Source organism: Erigeron canadensis, chromosome 7 (assembly GCF_010389155.1).
Source record: "Erigeron canadensis isolate Cc75 chromosome 7, C_canadensis_v1, whole genome shotgun sequence".
NCBI lineage: Eukaryota > Viridiplantae > Streptophyta > Magnoliopsida > Asterales > Asteraceae > Erigeron > Erigeron canadensis.
In genome coordinates, this window is record NC_057767.1 from 11916595 (window position 1) to 11942804 (window position 26210).

The following is a 26210-nucleotide window of genomic DNA, read 5'->3' on the forward strand; positions in this document are numbered from 1 at the left end:
AAGTCTCTTTCTTAGTCCCTTTAGGCTGATGTCACTGCACAAAAACTCAAGTACGTTTAAGTTCAGATTTTAATAACCTAAAAGCAAAAGTTAAAATCAAGTTAAAAGTAAAACGTAGATGAATTTTTCTACAAAACTAAAAATTATAAACAGAAATTAAAAAGAAATGCAAGTTATTGAAGAGTCTGTGTGAACTAGCAGTAAAATTAATCATAATCTGTTGAGCGAAATCTCAACTTCTACGCGAGTTGCGATTTAGAAACAAAAATAATTAATCAAGCTATTTACATGTTGTATAGTGAATCCTTGCACATGTTGTATACTAAACAGTGAACACACAAAACCTTGCATATGTAGGATTTATTATTATAATTGATGTGATTAAATCGATGTGACATGGGAGGCGGAAGGTTAAAGATGAAATTAAAACCACAAAACATATAGATAGATAAAAATAATTAAAGACAATCTGATCAAACCTAAAAAAAACATATATTGTACAAGTCGTCACTTTATACTGTTAAGCTCAACTGCCATTAATCATATATGTAGATAAAAATAATGTAGTTGTTTATAAGAAACTCTCGATAATAGTCATTCACGAAGTATCTATATACAAAACGGATATATATATACATATATATATATATAAATGCAACATTTTCAAGAAGCATAGTAGTCAATAAAAACTGAAGGTGATAATCTCAGCTCAACAACTTATGTTTGGGTCACCATTAGTAGTATTCAATGTCCAGTGGGTCATATTGGCCAATTTAATAATTAGTTAGAAGAAGAACACATCGAATGAGTTAAACTTGTTAAAAGTTGCCAAAGGATATCAAAATGCATACAACCTCCTATTATTTAGTTACATATTTGGATTGGTACTATAGTATTATTATTTTCATAATCATAAGTAACATGTTAAATACTTTATAAAGGTAAAATTAACAACGTGTTTATAGACGACCCTCTAAAACCTTTTCTTACATTGATAGTGTATAACATGTTACCCAACCCACCCATCTCGCCATATCCACTAAAATTTAAAGTGAGCAAGGGCTATATTTTGATTTGAATGTTTTCTATAAATATGAGCACAAACTAAGAAGTCAAACTTGGAGAGCATTACGCCTTACTCGTGACATATGGCCCAAAAATCACTTATCACCTTTGCGTAGTCCTCAAAAGCCTGCAAAAAGGACAAATTTCGCAAAGTTAACTAATATTGCACAACAAACTACCATTCAAACAACTAATACTGTACAACAAACTATTATATGGAACTTTGAGCTAGCCAGCCCATTGCCAAAGTATTTGGTTGGGTCGCATCTAACCAATTATTTTAGCCAATATAACCACGGACATAAGCTGCGCCATTTTATCAACATCACAAAAACCAAAAACACTTCACCAATTTCAAATTTATGTGGCTTGAGAAACCCGAACCTTTAAAATGTACCCGTTTCACAAACAACTAAGATAACAGGTTAAATCTATTACCGTACCTACATTACTCTCCTAAATACGCTCTTGTCAAGGATTGATCCCTAATTTACACTCGCAGATTATCTACCAAGTGGGTTAACCCCGCATAAGCTATAAACATATTCACTAATAAGTAGTTAAATTTTTTTTAAAAAAAATTCTCTTCCTTTATACAGTTATTGAAAAAACTCATAATAAAACGAAGTTATACCAAAGGATTGGAACCGAATAATTCGGCATAAACATCTACACAACGAAATAAGGGAACTATCATTAGATGCATATCAAGGAGCGGGTATTAAATACTTACAGATTTACGATGTTGAATGATCAAATGAAAACATAACTAATACTCCCTCCATCCCATTTTAATTGTCACGTTGACCAACTTTGACCGTAAATAACTTTGTTTGTACTATATGTTAGTTGATAAAACTTATATGGACGAAAAGTACATTAAAAACTCAATCCATTCATATATTTTATACCAAGTGTTACATGACACAAATAAAGTTATTTACGGTCAAAATGAAAAAAATAACCAACTTCAGGTACTAAAAATGTAATTTTTTCACTTAAAGACTATAAGTGAAAATTTAACAACTTTAAATACCAAAAATATAATTTTGTCATTTTATAAGGCTTCTTATCAATTATTTTCAAAGGAAATGAAATAACATCTTAAAAAAAAAAATTAATAATGTTTTTAATATCATAATTACTTGACAAATATATTCTATAAATTCTTTTTTTAATCTCATCTATAAAAAGATTTATTTTTAAAAAGAAGTTTAAAAAAAAATAAAATTAAGCAATGAAATAGTGTTTCACATGAAAGTTAAAGAAGCCCAGGAACAACGAAGCCCACCAAATAAAATGACTCGTCCGTCCGTCTGATCATTCAACTTGGTTTTCAGAATCTTTTTCAGCTTCATTATTCCCATTTCAATTCGCCACTTCATTCAACTCACACTTCTTTTATACTAAACCCATCACGATGCAAGTTCATCACCATATCAAGGTTTACACACTTTTCTTTCTTATATATATATATATATATCCATTTATAGTTAACCCGTTGATATTTTGTGTCAATTTTTTTTTTTTTAATCTCAGTTGATACAAGATTAAATTGATGGACGCAGGAAAGTATTCAGTTCATGATTGACAATAGTAGTATGTCTTTTTTTTTTTTTTACATTTGAATTTGTATATGTTTTATATATATCTTTGTAAATAATTTTCTAATTTATGTATCAATATACCTATAGTAAAAAGATTGTGAAGTTTTAGAGAACCCACTTTTTGCTTATTTAAGTCTTTGAAAGCTGATTGATGTAGTTTATAAGGAGATAGAAAACTTCTTATGCTTGCTAAACTGGGGGAAAAAAATAATATTAAACGCGCTTTCGAAGTTTGCAGTAGTTTTCTAGAGATCGAAAACATAAACACCTTCCGTTTTCTAGAGATAGATTGATGGAAAATTACAGAAAATTCAAAATTGTCTGCGGCTAAACATACCGCTATAGTTTTGTTGTGCCACATACAAGGCTGTTATGATATTTGTGAGACGTCTTAAGGATCCTTCAATAATGTTGAAAGCTACATGAAAGTATGGTTTTTGTTATATCGAAGTCATTTAAACTTAGATGTACGTTTTTTTAGGGTAAAGGGTGTTTTATTTTTATTAAAAACGTTTAGTTATGTAGTTAAACTACTTGATGCAAAATGACGTCAATAATTTGTTATTGCAATGACTGCGTGTTTTGTTTTGGACGTTCTTTTAAAAGATTTTGTGCACGTTTATGTATCTTTATTGATTAGGTTACTTATTGTTTTCTTTTTATGTTAACCAGCAGGAAATAAGTTATGACTCAACCGTCTGTTATATTAGCAACTGCTAGCTATGATCACACCATTAGGTTCTGGGAGGCGAAAAGTGGACGGTGCTATCGAACCATACAGTACCCAGAATCTGTAAGATAATATACTTTGCAGTTACTTTACGTTTGCAAATCTTGATATAGATGGCTACTTTGGCGTAACACCTAAGTTTATAACTTTGTCCCGGGAAGTGTCTGATTATTTGTTAAATACCATTTGATAAGTAAAAACTAGGGAACCTTAAAATATGTAATATGTTAATGTTGATATACTCTCTCCATCCCCATAAGACTATAAGGAGTTGGACGCTTAAAATACACTTCGATAAAGACAACGTGAATCTTGCAGATCAAATTTACTGTCGTTTGTTTTTGGTAACGATTTTCAATGGGAAGATAGGTAATGTACCATGAAACCTTCTCACGAAAGAAATTTTATATGGAGTAAATTGCTCGAAACAAATTAAATATTTGTTTTTATCTGTTTTCTTCACTTAACCAAGTGCAATTTTGCAAATATGTGTATGTCACAATAGGTACAAACGTACAATTAGTCCTTAAGAAGGCATTCAGTTTTTAATGTCTGATTTAATTCTTGTTTATATGCAGCAAGTGAATAGGCTAGAGATAACTCCAGATAAGAGGTACCTGGCTGCTGCAGGGAATCCACACATTCGTCTATTTGATGTAAACTCCACCAGCCCTCAACCGGTATGTATGTTTCTCTTTCCATGATGTACACACAATCACACATACATACATATATTAAAGGTGTCAAATGGCTGAGTTATGACTGATTGAACCGTTTACTTTGGCCAACTTTAGATTGATTGAGCTGTTTATTTTATAGCTATTTTTCTTGATCTTACACATTCAAACGTTAAAAATAGGTTGTATCCCAAGTGGACCGGTACATAAGTATTTAGGTCGATTTTCACCTCTAATACATCTTTGTGTAACTTTTCTGTTTACTGTTTATATTTGCAATGACAGGTTATGAGCTATGATTCCCATACCAACAATGTGATGGCCGTGGGGTTCCAATGTGATGGAAAATGGATGTATTCAGGTTCTGAAGATGGAACTGTCAAGATTTGGGATTTAAGGTCAGTGAATGTTCATGTTACGTTGGTAAAAAAGGCTATATCTTCCACATATCTGAATTTATGATCTTAATTAAATTGGGTATCAGGGCACCAGGTTGCCAGAGAGAATACGAAAGTCGTGCTGCTGTTAACACCGTTGTTTTGCATCCAAATCAGGTGTCTATTCCTTCGTGAATTCACATTTACTTTTTGCTCAGTTTCAATAAGATTCATAACTTTCATATTGGGAAATCAGAAATGGAGGTGTGAGATTGTTAGTGCAAGCCACTGGACTAAGAAATTTGACTAAATTTCAGCCGCACCAGTCACTTTGACCATGGTTTCATTAAATTGTTTTTGATCCTTAAGTTCGTTTAGCGTTGTGATTAAAGTTGCCAGACCATCTTTTATTGATTGAGTTCGTTAATTATTGATTCGTCGGCCCAAACAATCTAATTTTATCTGTAACAGTAACGTATATCCATTTAACCTGTATTATACTAATTTATTCACCATGTAATTCAAATTTATCTGTGCGGGTGTTCTTGGTCATTTTATGATTTTGTGAAGGATCAGAGTTTGCTATTAATAAATAACAATTTCAAACAGCAAAAATACATCCAAAAATTCTCTCTTTTAGTAATGTTAGCTGTCTAATTTTGGTTATCAAAACGTTTATAATCACTTCCAAATGAACATCTAAAGACCATCTATGATTTAAAAATGTCCCAAAATCATCATGTCATGAAACTGAACTAGATTAGACTCTTGTTTTCGTTCATAGGTTTTGGTGGTTCGTAGTTAGTCACATAGGAACCAAACTTTACCAACTGTTATTTCAATGATGTTCTGTTCTGGTTGGCTCTGCAGACTGAGTTGATATCTGGTGACCAAAATGGCAATATTCGTGTATGGGACTTGACTGCAAACTCATGCAGCTGCGAGCTGGTTTGTGATTATTTTCTTTTATTTTTGCTATCGTGATTTTCATCTCTTGAAATAGAGATGCCGTTGATTAATGCCTTCAACTCAGGTGCCAGAGGTTGATACAGCAGTGAGATCATTGACAGTGATGTGGGATGGTAGTTTAGTAGTTGCTGCCAACAACAAAGGAACATGTTATGTTTGGAGGTTGTTGCGTGGAACACAGGTATCATCTTTTATGCAGCAGCGAACCTATTTTAACCCTTATAACCGGCCATCCATTTTGTCAGCTGTAGTTAACCGTTTAGGTACTTGATAAATAATGCTGACCATGTTCATGTTGTGTTACAGACCATGACCAATTTTGAGCCACTTCACAAGCTACAGGCTCATGATGGTTATATCCTCAAATGTCTCCTTTCACCTGAGTTTTGTGAGCCTCAGAGGTTGGATTCCAGAGTTCTTTGATGTCTTTGTTAGAAGTGGTTAGGGTGATTTTTGACTGATACAGTTGGTTATTTCTACATTTACTGCCGAAATAGGTATCTGGCAACGGCATCTTCTGATAGCACTGTCAAGATATGGAATGTAGATGGTTTCACACTGGAGAAAACTCTTGTTGGTATGTTGAGTTTATTTGGGAGAAATTGAGAATCTTGTGTTTTTCTTCTATAACATTCTAGTTTTGGATGTAACAGGACATCAACGTTGGGTGTGGGATTGTGTGTTTTCTGTAGATGGTGCTTATCTTATTACAGGTATTTCATAGACAAACCTGACCTGCTACTTTATCGTCTTTAATTTAGCTTTAGGCATATGTGGCCATTTTGATGCATGTTTATATAATTGGGTTGATTTACGATTATGTTTTATCTGTAACGCATCAAATGGGTCAAACGTGTAAAGTAGTATAAAATTTCAAACTGTATTCAAAGCTGTAAAACTTTCCAAATTTTTATGCTAAGCAGAAGTTACATTATCATCGCAGTCATATAGTTTTCTTTTCATCACATTTATTACTTTATCTATCTATAAACCTCAGATATCTGGATATGAAAGTGTTTGTCTGGAACCCATTATATAAGCAACATGTTAGACCCATTTTGTTACCCTTCAGTTTGTTGGCTCGTGGCATGTGATCTGTTTTTGTTTATCTTTAAATCTCAAGCTGGACACACAAATCACAATTACTGCTACTGAATTATGATCTAACATATCCCCCCTCTTTTCTCTTGTTTCAGCTTCTTCTGATACAACAGCGAGGCTATGGTCAATGTCTACTGGTGAAGATATTAGAGTGTATCAGGGACATCATAAAGCCACTGTGTGCTGTGCACTTCACGATGGTGCTGAAGCTACTGGCGCCTGATGTTGTTGGAATGACTGCACTTCATGGTTGGGTTGTGCAAGTCAGTTACATGTACTGCTTACATGTCATTCGGTTGATAAGGACCAAAATTATCAAAGCCACCCAAGCCTAGTTTCTGTCTAAATTACTTGCTTGAAAAAATGCACGCTGTGGAGTAAATGTCGATAAATACTTTGTTCTGTATATTTCGTTGTGTAGTTTGACTGCAGAAATTTTACTCTCCGTTACCGTGTAGTTTGACTGCAGAAATTTTACTCTCCGTTACCGAACAAACCTCTATAATGTCAATCTAGAGTATGTAATCCTTTCGGGAGGGATTATTTTCTTGAATGGTTTTGGGTGACTCAGTTGTAGTGTTTTATTGATTGTGTGGTCAGATATTGGCTGGGGCCCATGATGTAATCAAGAAATTTTATGTAGCTACTACAACAATTCACATGTTTGTTTATGGCACTTAAAGATGTCAATATATTATAGCCTAAAGGAAAACCGTTTTTTTGGTTGAACAAATGTTAGTCGAAAGGAGGATTTGGAATCGTGTTGCAACGCAGATTCGTTTTACTGTGTTAGCCGGTACTATCAAATGGTCAGTCCCAGACTTTAATTGGTTGAAAATGTACAGACCATAATGAGTTTGCTGCAAAAGAGATCGAGGCTTTATAATTCGTTTAGAAAATATTTTAGTATAAAATATAAAAAATGTTCTACATATAATTTTTTCTTTTTGTATCGTGTATTTAACTAGTAACTTTATGAATCTTGCACAATTATTTCCATAAGGTATAATTTCAAACATTTTTATTTTTGTAAATTCATTCTTTAGGATTGAAGACCTATTGGTAAATTCTTTGACATTGGAAATAGTTACTTTGTTTTGAGTCCACTTCTTACGTTATGAGAGTAGATTAATAGGAGATTTTTCAAGAAACCTGAATTTCATTTCAGACGTGCGTATAATTTATGAGTTTAAAACATAATAATATAAAAAAATAATTAATTTATTTAGCTATATATATATATATCCAAATATCCAAAATTTAAAAGTATTGTTTGCCGGTATTCACTATTCAGTGAATAGACAAAGCGAAAACAAGCTAGAAATGTTATATGCGTCTCTTTCTTGTGATCCTATACATACATACATACATATATACATATAATTCCAATAATAACTGCAATATCAACCTCAGTAAGTTTCCACACAAACCCTACCTTTCAAATACCTTTTTTTTTCCTCATATTATTATTTTTTTGTTTGATTTATGTATATCTATAATTTAAATTTTACTAACTATGTTTAATGAGTTATTGTTGGTTGCTGAATATGAAATTTTGATATTTTACGACATTATACCTTTTAGTTAGGATTAATATAAAGCCGAAGAGAAGTAGAAAATTACGCGTTAATTCACATATGATTAGGTCTGTGCATGTGTAAAAAAGTGTTTAGATGTAGGCTATGTTTGGCAAGGACTTCTAAAGCAATTAAGAAATAGCTCTAATTAATTAAAAAGTCGTGTCGGTTACAAGAGCTTAAAGTTTTTAGTTTGAACAAAAAATACCTAGATATATCTAAAAGACTAAAAAGCTTCAGCTTTCAAGAACCAGCCATCAGCTAGTTTTGTCAAACATACCCTAAATGAGAACGAAAGTAGTTGAAGCTTGCTAAGAACATGTCACTTGATTTGTACACCAGTGAGTGGCCATCGCATAATGAATCCAATTAGATGTGAATAAACACATACTTTTTGTAAAGTTATTCCCCGCTTATTTGCTCTTACTGATGAATGGAGGGGTAATGAGAATTTGCTACTTAAATCTAAATTTTCAGTGTTTTTTGAACATTCACTTTATTCACACACACACACAAACACACGCATGTATATAGTATTATATAAAATTCAAATGTTTATGTTTTAGACTTTTAGTGTCTTAACTAGACATGGGGTAATACATTGTTTTAGGTTAGGCAAAAATGAGGACGGATTTAAGAAACCTACTCGTCTTTTTGTCAAAATTCGGGACTGGACTTGTGACTACACAAGAATGCAAAGGGAGTAAAGCAAGTATTGTCGCTTGGCTTACTTGATAGCAATGACTGTATTACGCAAAAAATCAAACGTGTTAACTTTTGTTTCTTTACTGAATGAATGTGTGTTACCTTGTGCATTTATAGGTTAGTTAGATAACAAGCATAACATGATATTAATACACTTTCCAATCATAACCGTCTTATCTATTACTTATTAGTATTAAATGACCCCTGTCAATGAGCGTTGAAATATTCTTACCCCATTCCATTGTATAATTTAAACTCGACACTCTATAATCAGTTCTGTTGAATGTTGATTTAAAGTTCAACATTTTGAAGGAAAAACTTTAAGAATCTCGAAAATTCAAGTTACGGAAGGACTGAAGTATTATTTAGGATGAGTCTTTAACATGCCTATTTTCCATGCGTGCAAGATGTAGTATGCTTTTGATTCTTGCTATTTTTGTTAGTTATTAGTATTAGTTGAATGCTGAAATAGGTATTCAGCTACCGTCTACCAAGTATCCTATAAATGCGGCCTAAACGATGAGCCTGGTGATTGGTTGGCTAATTAGCTGCTTTGAGTTGGATCTTAATGACAAGAAAAGCCACGTTAAATATTGAGAAATTGGTTGAAGTTGTATATATATATTTTTTTTGATAGGTAATCGAAGTTAATTTACTCTTTGACTCTTTATTAGCTATTCTCATCTCATATACTGTTATACTGCTTTCTGGAGTTAAAACTGAGAGGAGATGAAAGTAAGGGAAAGTAAGGATAAGTAAAGGCGATAAAACTGAAGGAAGATAAGTTAAATTAAGGTGCATTCTTGAGCTGGAAGGAAGACGGCGGAAGGGAAATGGTTCCATCACAATCATCCCACATTTGGAAGGGAAATGCATCGAAACGACGAGACCCCCCTTCTGTTTTTCTGTCTACCTTTGATAGCTATATTTGAACACTACACTCTCTTGTTAAGGAAAAGGTTGAAAGTTAGTTATTAATAAAATCCCCAACATTTGTTTTCTAATTTTTTTCGCCTTTTTTTTTTCTTTTCCATTTTTCTCCTTGAATATCCCGAGAGAAAAAGTAAGTAAAACCAGTCTACTACTCACTTAGGGACGTCATCGAAAGTAAAATAGAATGATAATAACAAAGCTGTCTTTGTTCTTAGAAGTCAGAGATTCTGATGTTAATCAACAATGATTTTATCCACTTCTCAGTCCACATGTTTTGTAGCACATGGGAACAGAATATGTATTTTGTTGACAACTATACCAATATGAGGTTTTCGAATTCTCTACCATTAGAACTGTGGGTTTTTTTTTTTTTTTTTTAATATTATATTTAGTTTTTATCTGACTAGATAGATAATGCTTAATGGATGTCTTTTATAATAGATCTCTTATTCAGGTTAGCTTTAAATTCGGGTCATCTTAACAGATTCTGCTATGTGATGATAACTATATATGTTATATATATATGATGATGAAGTTGCTAATTCTTAAATTGGAAGCTTTAAGGTATTTAACATTCTATACTCTTAATCTGGGGTTTGATTATTGTTGTGTGTTAATTGAGTTGAGAGAAAGGGTTCAAAATTGTTTTGATCAAGAGAACTTTAATAGTTTGTGGGTTAGTAATCTAAAACAAATTCATCCCTTGGGTTCCCACAAAAAACTTACAATGCTCACAGTTTGGTTATAGACCAACTTCTAGCTGAGTGAGAAGTGTGTTTGTGAATTATCTAGTAATCTTTCTAGTTTTAAGTTAGAGATTTGGCCCGTGATGAATAATGTAAAGAAGCGGAATGGGTAATAATATAGAAGAAATTAGCTATATACTCCAACTTAATAAGATCGAGTTCAAATCGAAAGCGATAGGTACCCCCGGGGCATGGATAGAAATAGGAGAAATGGGTCAAATTTGGAAGTCTCTTAAAGTGTATCCAAATGTTTATTATCTTCTAATCTGTGATATTATACTTAAATAGGTTGTCATTCTTGATTTTTGATGATATTGTTTTGCGTATGCTGGTTTGGACCCAACCCCTATCTGACCCACTGCCACTCCCATGATAATATAGAGTTTTGGTGTTACAAATTATGGGCTTTCTGTGATGATTACTGACTATTAAATATCTGCTATTTTTTTCTTGTTGATGAACAGTGCTTTAACTAAGACACAACAAACGCTATCCTTTCTTAAACGGTTTCAACTTTATGCAAACAACTGGATGGCCGGAGTTTGCTAATACCAGTCTAAAATCCAGGATCAGAACTTGAATGGCTACATGTATGGACGTCATATATTACAACCAGTCCGGAATAAAACAAATTTATTGGGTTTAGATACAGTATTAAATATTTAAATCAAAATAAGATGAACCAGAGAGGATTCTTGGCATCTGAGCGAATCTCTAATATACGTGGATCAAATGAATTCGATGGTCTGAATCTTTGCAGAGGTCAACATCAGATGAATGTTCAAAATTCAGGTTTGCTGCAACCCTTACAACAGCAGCAATCTGGGTTCAGTGACATACAACATTTGCAACAGCAACTCATGCTTAAAAAATTGCAAGAGCTTTGAAGGCAAAAAAGTATGCAGCAAGTAGACACAAGGCAACATAATTTTGTCAACCAAGCGTCTCTCTTTGCTAGACAACCAACCGACCACTGTTCAGATGACCTAATAAATCCCGTTCGCATGGGTTTTACCCAGCAGCAGGATGATCATTCTCTACACGTGGTTCCTGTTTCTAGTCCCACTGATAAGGCCCTGACAAGACAAATTCCAATTCCAACCTATGGTAATTCATCTTCTGGTAATCAGCATCACACTTCTGGTCAAGGGTTAACTAGCTGGATAAACATGGAGCAAGTTCAACAAGTGAAACCGACCTATCAAGCTGGTTCAGATCAGATGTTTAAGGGTCCACAAGATCTGACGAGCCCCTCGGAAATCTCACAGGATGAATCTACAATGCCTTCTTTAGATCCCGAGGAAGAGGAATTTTTGTTTGGTTCAGATGTGAATATCTGGGAAGCTTTTGGAAGTGACAGAACCTCTAATCTGCAGGATGATAATGCATATGGAAGTGCAATCCCTTCTATTCAAAGTGGTAGCTGGAGTGCTCTTATGCAATCGGCAGTTGAGGAAAGCACTGGCAGCGGTACAAGCTTGCTGGAAGAAATGACTGGTTTGACTTCTCAGAATCTCCAATATCCATCAGATAGACCCCCCTCAAAGCAATGAAATTGAAAACTTATTGCAAAACTCTCAGAGTAATGATGGTACACAAGTCATGCATGAAGAAATTGCTCATGGTGACGGTATATGGAGGGTTGATGCTCATTCTAATTCTTTTGTTGATCCGACACCCTCAAGTACTTCCATGGATAGTCAACAGATCAAGTTCTTTCTGTGAATACTGCTGCTTCCACACCTAAACTTAGCAACATGCATGGTTATATTCAGTTTGGCCAACTCCCTTCAAACAGTCATCAACTTAATTGCTGGAAACATGTTGCATCAACAGTGAAAGCACAGCATCATTTGAACCAGGTGTCTGAATCATTATTTAATAGTTCTGATGAGGATGTAAATCTGCATGAGATAGAGAACCAAAGGAATAGGGAGAGCTTTCATGACAGCTACCAGTCCACCTCATTTTGTCAGCCCATCTCTGGTGCTGGTGATGCGAGGGCCCAGTCTGATCGATTGACTTATGCTCAACAGAAGTTTCAGTATCATCCAATGGAAAATGTGAATGAATGTTCCAACCCCTTGTTGGAAAACACAAGTTATCAATACGACGCCAATGTCCTTGCAGCATTTTGGAGGATTGAAAGTCTTAAACACACTAAAGTTAGCAGTCAGGTTTCTGCAGATGGTCAAAATATGCTGGAGCTTATTCACAAAATGGATCAGTCAAGAGATGGTGATACTAGAAGGATAGAATGCAATTTATCTTCAGAGACACTTGAAGAGAGACACTTGAAGCGATCATTTGGATGGATCATTAAAAGGGCCACAGAGAACTCAGTCATTAAACTCTCCAAGGGTTTGGCATACACTTACTCCCTTGATCACAACAGTTGTCTGGCGCAGCTAATGCTTCTACACCTTTGAGTTGGGCTCATATCTCTTCTAATCTAAGAGACAAGGGTCAGCCTGCGTTGGCTTCTTGGTCTCCTTTCCAGAAACCCCTCATACAGGATTTAAGAACAATAGTATGGGCACTTTAGGCTCTGTGTTTCCCAGCTCAAGGAGTCAGCTTCAAAACCATCAAATAATATCTTCCAGAAGCCAGTTAGATATTGCAAAATCAACTTGGGTAGAGCAAGATGCAGAAAACAGAGGCAATCTGTTCCCTCATATTGGTACAAGTTCTTTGAATTCGCAGGGCATAGCTTTTGCAGGAGTGCAGTCAACAAAAGGGCCCATTCCACCTGTCTCATCTGCAATTGTTGACCATGGTCAAAGGATGAATGGCCCACTAGGGAAGATATCTGTGATTGATGCTTTGCCTGTGACCCCTACTACCAATCAGATAGATCTCGAAGCCTTTGGGCGTTCTCTTACAACATATAATATTGGTCTAAATAATTCTATTAGGAATCAAATGAGTGCCACAGGAAAAATGGATCATGATCCTTTCGACAGGGTAACGAAGAGACTGAAGCGGTCGGATAGCTTATCGATGGTCAGGTTGAGTTTCAAAGCTCTGTTCTTAGCAATAGCATGACTATTATTAAAGCTGAGCACTCTCGCATCAGTCCTCAAATGGCCTCTTCATGGTTTGATAGATATGGAACTTTAAAAACCGACCAGTTACATGAAACAGTTGGCAAAGTAAAATCAGTTGTCCAACCATTTAATATTGAGAAACTTTCTGGTGGTTTTGAGATTCATGGCCAAGCAAGTGCTGCTGCTGATACTACTCAAGTTGGTGTTATCTCAAAGAGTCATGTTCTACCATTGGTGGCACCTGAACAGCCCTCTTTATTGCCTATGGATGCTCGTATTCAAAGTCTTTTTACTTTAAGACCAATGTCACACATACTTACAACAGTTGATATTTGCCCAATCAACTTAGGATTAGGGCAACCCATGGCTGGATGAACGTTCTCAGATGGAACATACTCAATTGTGAGCAAGTTAACATCACGAGAACAAGAAGAAGATGAAGATTTAGGAGCCATTTGATTATGATTGGAAACTGAAAATGAGATTTAGGGTTCTTAATTTATTGAGAAAAGAGAGAGAGGGGAAACGATTTTGATGATTGAAGAGTAAATGAAGGAATTTTTGTGCGAAGTATATGATAAATGATTTTGGTGGGGGTATATATAGGCAATAAAATATTACCAACATATATACGAAAAGATATTTTAATCCCCAAATTTTCGAAATCGTTTATAAATTTGAGTTTTAGAAAATTTGAAATTCAAAAACATTTAACACCTTCCATCAAGCATTTAATGCTATGATGGCTGGTATTCCCACTAGCCCATTAACTTCAACAATCCCCATAAAAAAAGTGCATTCTTTTTCAACAAAAAGTCTTGACACGTAAGACATGTCAGGTGACGGTTGTAAGTGCATTACAAACACTCGAGTACCATCACGTGTCACAATTATTGACCAAGTAAAACATAACGTTATAAAATCTGGTTGACAACCAGTTTAAGACAAGACCAAACTAGCATACTGGGAGGATTTTCCAGATGCCAGTTTCAACTAAGAGATTCACCAGTTGCATTTTTCAAAATAAAACGAGTTTTAATTGGAAAAATATTTTGAGTCTTTCCCCCTAAAAATGTGATCCATTTGATCAAGGACTAGTCTTTGAGTACATCAAGGCGTTCAATCTCCAACCAATCAAGGATCACCTGGACCATCCTCAACTGAAGGGCCTCTCCAGTTTAATAAGGATTTAACATACCCAGTTCACTGATGAGATGTTTAAAAGTTTTCTCATCAAGAGGCTTCGTAAAAACATCAGCTAACTGTTTATCAGTGGGGATGAAATGAATTTAAATGTCTCCCTTCATAACATGATCACGAATAAAGTGATACCTGATGTCAATATGCTTTGTCTTTGAGTGCATCACCGGGTTGTGAGATATAGCAATTGCACTGGTGTTGTCACAAAAGATTGGGGTTCTTGTGTATTTCATACCATAATCAAGTAACTGGTTTTTGATCCAAAGAATCTAGGCACAACACTGGCCGCAGAAATGTACTCTGCCTCAGCAGTTGACATTGAGACCGAAGTCTGCTTCTTACTGGTCCAACTCACCAGTTTTCCCTCTAGGAAGTGACAACCACCAGTTGTTGACTTTCTATCTATCTTACACCCTGCATGATCTGAATCTGAATAACCCATTAGATCTAACCCTAAGCCTTTGGGATACCAAAGACCAAGGCTAAGGCACCCTTTCAGGTTCCTGAAAATGCGCTTAACAACATGCAAATGTGATTCTTTTGGGTTAGCCTGAAATCTGGCACATAAACATGTTGCAAACATTATATCTGGTCGACTTGCAGTTAAATACATCAGTGAACCAACCATTCCACGATATTCTTTTTGGTCCATTGGTTTTCTATTTGGGTCAGAATCCAAATTTAAAGGAGCTGCAATGGGTGTGGTTTTTGATGGGACTGAATCAAATTTGTAATTTCTTAACAAATCTCTGACATATTTTTCTTGGTTAATAAAAATGTCATCCATGGTTTGTTTAATTTGTAAACCTAAGAAAAATGTTAATTCACCCATTAAATTCATTTCGTACTCAGTTGACATGATTTTAGAAAACTTTTCACACATTGCATCATCAGTTGACCCAAATATAATATCATCAACATAAATTTGTAGCAGCAAGATATTACCTTTTTCTTTCAAAATAAACAAGGTATTATCTATTGCACCTCGTTTAAAACCATTTTTAAGAAGATGTTTAGTTAAAGTGTCATACCAGGCTCTTGGGGCTTGACGAAGACCATACAAAGCTTTATTCAGTCTGTATACCCAGTGAGGATGCTTCTCATTAAGAAATCCTGGTGTTTGCTTAACGTACACTTCTTCTTCCAATGTTCCATTCAGAAACGCATTTTTGACATCCATCTGGAAGACTTTAAATTGCAAATGAGCAGCATAAGCCAAGAATATTCTAATGGCTTCAAGTCTTGCAACTGGAGCAAAAGTTTCATCAAAATCAATACCCTCTGCTTGACAATAACCCTTGGCAACCAATCTAGCTTTGTTCCTAATAACGTTGCCATCTTCATCCATCTTGTTTCGGTAGACCCACCTCGTACCAATGGGTTCTTTCTTTAACCCCGGAGGACAAGGAACAAGTTCCCAAACATTGTTCCTTTCGAACTGGTTGAGCTCTTCTTGAATAGCCTCAACCCAGCTTGGATCTACCAAAGCCTCGTCAATCTTCTTCGGTTCAATCAGTGATAAGAAGGTGACATTCAAGCATTGTTCACTTGTGGCTCTTCTAGTCTGAACCCCACTATCTGGATTTCCAATAATTTGCTCAATTGGATGAGCTGCAGTCCATTTAGTGTATTGACTAGGTTGATATAGCACAACACAGTGCAAGTCACCTGATGATCTTCAACAGTTGTAGCAACTGGAGAGGGATCAACCCAAACTACTTCAACTTCATCATCAGTGTCAACTGGAGTGTTAACATGATTATCTTCAAACAAAGGTATATCTTGAAGAACTGGTGAGGTTTGAACTGGTTCTGATGTTGTTGTGGCACGTACATCTGATCCAATAACCAATTTATGTGGTAAATTAAAACTGATGGAAGGATAGAATGAAGTGTCACTGGAGCTTTTCTTCTGTGCAACTGGTTCCAAGTCTTGGTGACTGGAAACATCTTTTGGTATAGAAACTGATTGATGAACTTGATCAGATACACCAAAATCAACTGGGATAACTTGAGATAAATCAAAGCTTGGTTGTTTATTGATTCCTTCATTTGATTCATCGAATTTGACATGATATGTCTCATGTACCTTTTGGAGTCTATAATTATAAACTCTATAGGCCTTTCTTATATCTGAATAACCTACAAAGACACCCTTGTCAGCTTTTGCATCAAACTTTCCCAACTGACTGGAATCGTTGAGAATATAATATGGACAACCAAATACATGGAAATAACCAATATTTGGTTTACGATTCCTGAGGACTTCATAGGCAGTCTAAATGGTGAATGGTGTCTAAGTGCTTACTGGTGCAAAATGGATGTAGTGACTTTTACTTTCATAAATAATGAATGGAACATATGTTGTCTGCTTTCTCTTCCATTACATGGGTCCATTATATTGTTAGTTTATTTTAGTTTTGTGTGTCTAAGGGTAAAATTGGAAATTGGCTAATAAAATTTTAAAAGTGGACACATGTACGGGACAAATAAAAAAGGGAATATGGACACTTTTAATGGGACGGAGAGAGTAAAATAAAAAGATATAAAAGAGGATTTGTGAAGATAAAAATGAAAACAGAGAAATACCTTTGTGAGGGAAACTGAAAATTGTAGATCTGACTTTTATGGAGGAAGATCTTGAAGAGCAACTATGAGGAAGAAGGGTTTTTAGATGAAGATGAAGAAGAGCCAACCATAGCGTCTGAAAAGAAAAAAGGGTAGGATTTTTTTTAGGCTTTTTATGAATTCCAATGGAAAGTTTTGAGATTCCATCGACATATTGAAGGAATTTCACATTCCGTGATTTAAAGAATTTGGTGGAATATTTCTAATTCCAATTCCATTATACTTCTCAACCAAACATGGGAAATGAAAGGAATTCCAATTCCAATTCCTAGGAATTCCACGAACCAAACACCCCCGGGGCAGTTTGGTTCACAGAATGTTTTTGATGGAATTGGAATTTGTCAAAGGAATTGGAATTTGAAAGAATTGGAATCTGAAAGTTTTAAAAACTGTCTTGTGTTTGGTTGACAGAATTCAATGGAATTCAGATTCCTAATCTTGTTTGGTTTGTAAGTGGGTCAAAGGAATTGGAATGTAATTTACGTCTAGTGACAAAATTACCGTTTGATCAATTTTTTGTAATTCTTTTTTCTTTATTAATAACTTGTAAGATTTTTATTCTTATTTATAAATAAAGTTTATATTCTTTATTATATTTTCATGATATATGTTAACTTGTTTGTTTTTACTAGTAGTAAAACATTCATATATATAGTTAAACCACATATTACAAAATTACCAAATATATTAAACCATACATAGATGTTGTTCCAAACAAAAGACATAATACAAAGTTACCAGACTTTCTATAACTACAATTAATGGAAGCAAGCAAGTCACCAACGTACAGCAAAAAGGCTTCAGAATAAGTACCCTTCACTTCAACATAAGCTACAACTTCCTTAATCAGTCTTTTAATTTTCAGACATCACAAAATGCACCCAATCCTCCCTTTCTTCTTCTTTTAAATCCCAAAATGTAAGCACACTATCAGGATCACTTTTCATTTTTCGAATAGCCTTAAATCTTTCCAACTGAGACAAAGATGTCATTTTTTCAAGCGTCGAAGGTAGCATAGCGGTTTTCTTACTTAGTTCAACATCAAGTTTCATACCTTCACTCAATTCAGCCGACGATTCTTTGAGGCGTTCACCAAAAAACTTTACCGCATCATTGAAACTTTCAACCATAGAACTTGTTTGAGATGTGCTCTTTCTTTTCTTACTAGGGACACTTGAAACTTCTTCAACTTGAACACTTGTAGTGGTACGTGCCGTGTGGCTGCCTTCCATAGCTTCATCAAAACTATCGTGTGAGTCATCCTGCTGTTCTTCTATATTCACTTCCTCTTCCATATCGGTAACAACCTTGGCTCTATTCCCTTGAGCTCGATCTTTTCCAAAAACTACACATAATTCTTCATAGTGTGGAAGCTTTTTATTTTGCCATTTTGCTGCCCCTTTATGACTATATCACATTATAACAATAAAAGTATATATATCAAGACTAGAGCTAACATGTTGTAAACAATAAAATAGAAGTAGTAATACCTCGAGGTAAGCATCCCATACTCCTGGAGATGTTGTGGTCACGCAATTGTTTTCCTTATCATAACCAAATCCGCTTGTACTATTCAACATATCAAAGACAACTTGCCAATCTTTTTTCATTGTTTTTATTCTTGATTCAATGTGAGGTTTACCCAAAATGCTCGATTCAGGAAGCGATTCTTTCAACTTTGCTTCAAGATGAGATAAATACCTGGATCTAAAGCCATTATCAGCTTTATATCCTCCAGTGTTTACCATGGTTAGTAAAGCTTCCACTAGTTTTTCATCTTCTTCTTTCGTCCATCCCCGATAATTTCTATTTTGGCTTGTCATACCTGTATGAAACGACAAAAAGATTCCCAACATGCAGTAAAACAACATCAAACAACAATCTAAAACGTCAGTAAACAGCAGCAAAAATAGTAGCCTAAAACAGCATTTCACAGCAGCAAAAAAAGCCCTAAAACTGCATAAATAGCAGCCCAAATTAGCAGTGAACAACAGCAGTACACAACAGCAAAAACAACAGCCTAAACAATACTAAACCCCATCAGAAATAGCACTAAACATGCATAAACAACAGCCTAAAACATGATTAAATAGCAGTGAATGCAGCAACCTAAAACAACATTAAAAAGCAATGAAAACAACAGCCTAAAATAGCACTAAAAAGCAGTGAAAACATCTTTAAAACTGCACTAAACTGGATAAACAGCAGCTTAAAACAGGACGCATAAAAGCAAAGATACAAGGTTCAGATGGAATTAATAAAAGCAACAATAAAAATCACAAATGGTTCAATCACAACATACATAAAAGGTTCAAATACGGCTAGCATTCCAAGACTCAAACATAGTATTTGCTAAATTATTTCTAAATGTTGTCCACTCATTTGAAGTTCCAACAGAACCTATGTTATCCTCTTCTCCATATCCACCTCCATCTCCGGTTCCCTCATCCACATCATCATTTTCCATTTCTTGCGGATCATCTTCTATTTCTTGTCTTATAAAATTGTGGAGGAGACAACATGCCATTATGATCCTAATCTTTGTATCAATAGGATAAAATGAGTTGTCCTTCAAAATTTTCCACCTTCCCTTCAAAAGACCAATACATTTTTCTATTACATTTCTTGCTGATGAATGTTTCATGTTATAGAATTCTTTTGGTGTAGTCGGTTGGTGTCCATCACGCCAATCATTTAAATGATATCTTTGTCCTCTATACGGGGCTAAAAAACCCTCTCCATTTGTATATCCAGCGTCTACCAAATAGTAACCGGGTCTTGCAACTTTTAATCCATTAGGTCGATCAAGAGCATCTTGTAACACTCTACCATCAACTACAGACCCTTCCCAACCCGGTAACACAAAGATAAATTGCATATCCTGTGAACACACACCTAACACGTTTGTGGCAATATCTCCCTTTCTTGTTCTATATCTAGGTCTCTCCCCGATTGGTACTAAACATTGTATGTATGTTCCATCTAAAGCTCCTAGACAATTCGAAGAAGAAAAAAATAAACAAATTATTATATACTTGAAGTTACTAACATACAAATACTTAATATGACGTATATATATACCTTCAACCATTTCCATCTATGGTCAATGGAGTTCTCGGGAACAGGTTCAGGTTTCTTGAGCAAACGTGAATGCAATTTGATAACCGCATTACAAACACGAGAAAATGTTCTACTAATTGTTTCTCCCGAACGATGAAAGTTAGTTATCATGGTACGATTCTTAATATTATGAGCTATCATATGAAGAAATATTACAACCTGGTCTTCTATACCCATATTTCTACATGATTTTAAACCACCAAATGTAAAAAGCATGGCACACAACTTGTCGAAACATCTCCGGTTCATCCTAATATTTGTTATTGCCAAAGTATCACTCTCATAAACATATCTATTCAATATTGAATGTCGATTTATTTTTGACAAAGTGTATCGTATACGTGGTTTATCCATTTGGTATTCGATAACCAACATGTAAAGACATATAATAAACCAGCAGATAACTATATTTACTTGGTTCCACCAAGATAACATCAATGTTTTTCTTCTCCATGTTTTTGGGCTGTTAAACTAAGCCGAGTCATTTACTGTCCATAAAAATTTCGTATAAAACCAACGACTTATTTCATATACCACTGCTCCAATTCAAGAGAAAAAAACAAAACATATGCTTCTTGTTAATATAAATGGATATAAAGGCCATTTTTTATACTCTTTCTATGAATCCTATATTCTAGTAAGTGTGAATTCATTTATAATCTTGAAAAGAATATCAAAGCAACAAGTTATGGAGCTAGCCGAAGACATATTATTTCTTTACATTTTTTCAAAACAGCCAAAGGTTTCAGTATATATATATATATTTGATGGTATTAACATATAAATAAACCCTAACTAAGAAATTCCATTATAATAAAAAAGGAAAAAAACCAAATCAAAGATGCATGAACACAAATTGTAGATTTTCACCAGAAGAAAAAAGATAAAATAAAAAGATATAAAAGAGGATTTGTGAAGATAAAAAGGAAAACAGAGAAATATCTTTGTGAGGGAAACCGAAAATTGTAGATCTGACTTTTATGGAGGAAGATCTTGAAGAGCAACTATGAGGAAGAAGGGTTTTTAGATGAAGATGAAGAAGAGCCAACCATAGCGTCTAAAAAGAAAAAAAAGGTAGGTTTTTTTTTAGGCTTTTTATGAATTCCAATGGAAAGTTTTGAGATTCCATCGACATATTAAAGGAATTTCACATTTCCTGATTTAAAGAATTTGGTGGAATGTTTCTAATTCCAATTCCATTATACTTCTCAACCAAATATGTTAAATGAAAGGAATTCGAATTCCAATTCCTAGGAATTCCTAAGAATTCCACGAACCAAACACCCCCTAATTATCTAGACAGATTTTAATTCCTTCCAAAACATTATGTGAACCAAACTTACCTTAAGTTTTATCTATGTTAGGCCCCTGAATGCATTTCTTCTAAATATCTAAATGATAAGGATTTTTTATAAATGAATTTAAATTGAAGAGTATCCAAAAGAAAAAACTTAAGCAAAGGGATATATTTGTAATAACACTAAACCTTAGGGGGTTTCCATTCTTCGATCAACATTAACGACGATGAATTCCATAAGGCTTCATTCTTGAGTTTTATTTTGAGGAGATAAAAAAAGAAAGGGTAAAAAAATATTAGTTTTTATATTCTTGAGTTTTTGTTTTAAAAGAAAAGGAAGGGAAAGAAAAGGAAAAATAAAGTGTTTTGATCCCAAAACTTTCTTGCCACTTTTGGCAAGATTTGCAAGGAAAAATGGTTAAATTATTATTATACCCCTCAAACTTATATAAAGATTTAAATTACTACAAGGCTATAAATGTAAAATTGTATCTTTTTACCTTTTCTTTTCCTTTCCTTCTAACTCAAGAATACATTCAACTATCAACTTTCTTTTCTTTTCTGTCAACTCGAGAATGTCTCTTTTTATGTAATTTTCTATCCTTTCTTCCCCTATCCAATCTTGTCATTTCTTTTACTTTAATAAAAACTCGAAAATACAGTATAAAAAAACAAAAAATTCTATCAATCTATCAAACCTAATTGAAAGAAGAGAAGAAGAAAGGAAAAAGAGATCTGATAATAATAAACAAAACGATGTCGTCTTCGGGAAGCGATCCACGTCAGCCATCGACGGCGAAGCCATACAAGCCAAAACCTGTTCATCCTGATAATGTCCCCATTGATTATTCCGGTTTTATCGCCATCATCTGCGGTGTCGCTGGCGTTATGTTTCGTGTAAGTAATATTCCTATATTATCTTCATACCTTATATGTGTGTGTGTGTGTGTGTGTGTGTGTATGTAAATGTGTATTATGTATTTATGTTGATTTCTAGATAGATTTGGAGAAACTAAATTCAGTAGTAATTTGTATGTCATTATTATATATATATATATAAGTGTTAATTATCAGAAAATTTGTATGTCATTATTAGATACACTCATTAAATAAAATGATTATGATTATGCTATGCTTTAAAGCGGTTAACCTAAGAAGGTTTCCTGTTCAAGATAGTCGTGTGGAAAATTTGATGTATGCCGACTGGCCGGTATTCCGTAGAGGCCATCTTAAGATTGAGGTAGCAAAAAAGTAAAATTTAAAATTTAAAAAAAAAAAAAAAAAAACTAGTGTATGTTAGGGAACTCTTGAATTAAAATTTATTATTATTAAATATTTGATGTTATGTTTGTAGTTTGGTATCTATTTTATAAATGCTGGATTTTACTAGTTATTATCTAGATAAGGTAAAAAAAGTATAGTGGAACTATGGAATTTGTGAGGGTTTGAAAATATGATATATAGGTTCGAACCTTATTAGGTAAACATTATGGGGTTGGCCTGCAAAAATGTTTGAAAATGGTCACGAGTTCATCTAGTAATTTGAGTGACCATGATAACGAAATTACAAACTACAATTTTTCTTCCGATGGCAAATTTTGTTAAAGTGGTCATTGACGTATTAATTTTTTAACGCAAGGAACAACAAAAGCAAAATTTTTTGTCCCTTTTTCAACAAAAACCAAAAGTTCGGGTTTATAAAATTTACGTGGACTGAGCTAAGAATCAATATACATTTAACCAAACAAGAAAAACAATTGAGGAATTTAATGTTATGAGAAAAGCTGGTCAGACTTGCTTTTCACATTGAGCACTTTGGAGTCATATTTTCAGCAGTTTTGAGCTTAGTAATTTGATGTAGTTGGAATTTAAATGAGTTGATTTTTGTTAAGAGCTTTATAGTATTTTTGGATGAGGCCTATAAGTGGTTGTCGGCTTAGTTTCAGAGTGGGCCATTCGTGTGTTGCATCCAGCACAGGTCATGGGGATATTATCCTGGCTAGTCGAAGAGTTGCCTTCTTGCCTGAACAGGGAAAATCTCATGTATTTCCTGAGTGAAATAGATTTATTTACTAACATTCTATATTGACCAATGAAAATGTTTGCTTTGAACTCACTAAAGTGAAGATAAAATATATATATCTTGATTTTAGATCTATAATTGTGACCTTTTTCTAGTCATATACGGAGTATAAGGCTTTGATAATAATGAAAAAAAGCCGTAAGCTACGAAACTTGCTATATATTCAAGTTTTTTTTTTTTTTTTTTTTTTATAAATTTTTTTAGTTAACATAAAACACTTGTTTATTAGTGAAGGATTAATGTCGGACATGTCCGGCCAATTTATGCTATATGACAATTATCCATGTGTGATGTTTCCTTCTTTTTATATTTTTTGTCTTTTTTTACCTGGACAAAGCTGTTTAGAGGTGTAAAGTTATGTAGCATTTGAACTTCTATCACTACTCTGATTCTATCATTTTGCTGCTTCATGTATCCTCGTGACGTAGTTTATGGGTATCATTTCGTTTGTGTTTTATCAAGTGTTGCTGTCTTCTTTTTTTTTTGACCCACTAAGCTAGTTTCCTGGCTCCATCCTTGTTTAGGAGTTCATGTTTTAAATACTAATGGTTTAAAACTTGTGCTCAAAATAAGTAGCATTTCTTTGACTTAAAAAAATATGTTTGTTCTTCCTCCCGTAAGATAAGCTAAAACGCACTTAACAGTAGTGTATTTATACGACAACGATAGCCAATGCCGCCAGGGAGGGGCATGGGGAAGGTGAGATGTAGACAGTCATATCTTTACCAGTTTACCTGAAGGCGAGGGTAGAGAGGCTGCTTCCATATGACTTTAAATCTTGAAAAGTAATATAGTAACTGTTACAATCAAAACTTCTAACTGTTATGAATCTTGTAACTGCTATGACTTCGCCATGTATTAGGCATAATTTTTGCATTAATGGCTTTCTAGCATTTTGATGTGACACCCCTTTTCGGGCCACACTATTCAGCTATTGATTTGATCTATGTGCTGTGTCAAAGCGGACTATCTATATTATCTGCCATGTACATGACCATCAATATTCAAGCACACGAAACTTGCTTATCATTTTATTTGAAATGCAGAAACATGGTGAAAACCGCAATTTTTCTGTTATGTATTTGTTGGTGGGCGACTGGGCCTCATTCTAGTGTTGAAAGTCTTATCTGAATTACATCCTACTGTATTTGAATTGTGTTATGAGTTTAAATGTTGTTTACTTTTTCAAGTATCTCATTCCCTACTTCCGAGTAGTCAAATTCGCGAGTTTCATTTTTTTTTAAAATAGTGGCTTGTAATTGTCTGAAGAATTTTTTATATTAATTTTTTTTTTTTTTTTGCATATTTGCAGTATAAGCTTGGTTCATGGCTTGCTCTCATCTTCTGTGCACAATCACTTGCTAACATGAAGAATATAGAGACTGATTTAAAACAGATCTCCACGGGATTTATGTAAGTTTCTTTAACATGGAACGTGATGAGCTATCTGTCCCTCGAATTTCCATATAGCTATATAGGCACCAAGTTGCAAACTTTGCTTTAACATGAAATAGTTTTAACTTAATTTTATGTGTAGTCTAGATATCTAGATCTTAATTAACTGAAACCGAGTTTTATTATCTTCCAAATTATTGGCATAAACATATATGTCAGTTCCCGTTTACCACCGTCTTTTGAAACTTGACAATAGCTTTTTGTTTTTCTTTATTATTATTATTATTATATTATTATTATATTATTATTATTATTATTATTATTATTATTATTATTATTATTATTATTATTATTATTATTATTATTATTATTATTATCATCATTATTATTATTATTATTATTATTGAAAAAATCCCTTCCATTAGAATTCTGGCTTTAAATCATTTACAGAGAATTCACATTTAATTGAACTATTTGTAAATTAAAAACAATCTGAATTTGGAAAATGAGTTGTTTCTAATAGAGATACAAATCCAGTAAATTGACATGTTCAATAGTTACAAGATAATGGTTAACACCACTTTTCTGTTTTGTTCTAAGATGCCATATTATGTTTCAGGTTTGCTGTTATGGGAATGGTGACAAATTACATGAGCCCTGCTCGAGGAGCAGTGAAGACTTAAGATTTGACTCGGTTTACATCTAGTCATTTAAGGGTTCTTCCGTTTGTAAGGCTCAAGTAGGAGCGGAGACTATGTTTGACTCGGTTTTATCCGGTTATTTGTAATTGCATAGGCCCCCCTTTCATATGAAGTGGAAGTTTGTTTTGCTTTTTCTCTGACTAGTAAGAATGAATCGTTGTCATTTTGGTGTTTAAAAATACCTCTTAAATTATGACATTACCATTCTTCTTGTTCTTATATAATGGTCTATGTTTGTAATTACATTATTTCC

At 34.0% G+C, this 26210-nt stretch overlaps 3 protein-coding genes across 4 annotated transcripts; 2 read left to right on the forward strand and 1 right to left on the reverse strand.

Annotated features, from left to right (window-relative positions):
- The first annotated feature begins 2383 nt into the window (after positions 1-2383).
- On the forward strand, positions 2384-7202 carry LOC122606941 (target of rapamycin complex subunit LST8-1). Of its 2 annotated transcripts, none has more exons than XM_043779837.1 (12): positions 2384-2509; positions 2605-2664; positions 3345-3465; positions 3981-4082; positions 4365-4477; positions 4564-4633; positions 5327-5404; positions 5490-5606; positions 5732-5826; positions 5923-6002; positions 6079-6138; positions 6622-7202. In XM_043779837.1, the coding sequence occupies exons 3-12, from the start codon at positions 3358-3360 to the stop codon at positions 6747-6749; spliced, it is 951 nt and encodes a 316-aa protein (XP_043635772.1). In that variant the 5' UTR covers positions 2384-2509; positions 2605-2664; positions 3345-3357; the 3' UTR covers positions 6750-7202. The 2 variants fall into 2 exon arrangements, with proteins under 2 accessions (XP_043635772.1, XP_043635773.1); XM_043779838.1 differs by having other exon boundaries at positions 3348-3465.
- Positions 7203-18215: 11013 nt separating this feature from the next.
- LOC122608966 (uncharacterized protein At2g29880-like) lies at positions 18216-19109 on the reverse strand. The gene is made up of 2 exons (XM_043782033.1): positions 18852-19109; positions 18216-18770 (listed from the first exon to the last, which is right to left on the reverse strand). Exons 1-2 carry the CDS (start codon positions 19107-19109, stop codon positions 18216-18218), a joined length of 813 nt encoding a protein of 270 aa, XP_043637968.1.
- A 3342-nt stretch (positions 19110-22451) lies between these two features.
- On the forward strand, positions 22452-26200 carry LOC122607964 (protein Asterix). The gene is made up of 3 exons (XM_043781048.1): positions 22452-22675; positions 25174-25274; positions 25876-26200. The coding sequence occupies exons 1-3, from the start codon at positions 22535-22537 to the stop codon at positions 25937-25939; spliced, it is 306 nt and encodes a 101-aa protein (XP_043636983.1). The 5' UTR covers positions 22452-22534; the 3' UTR covers positions 25940-26200.
- Positions 26201-26210: the final 10 nt, after the last annotated feature.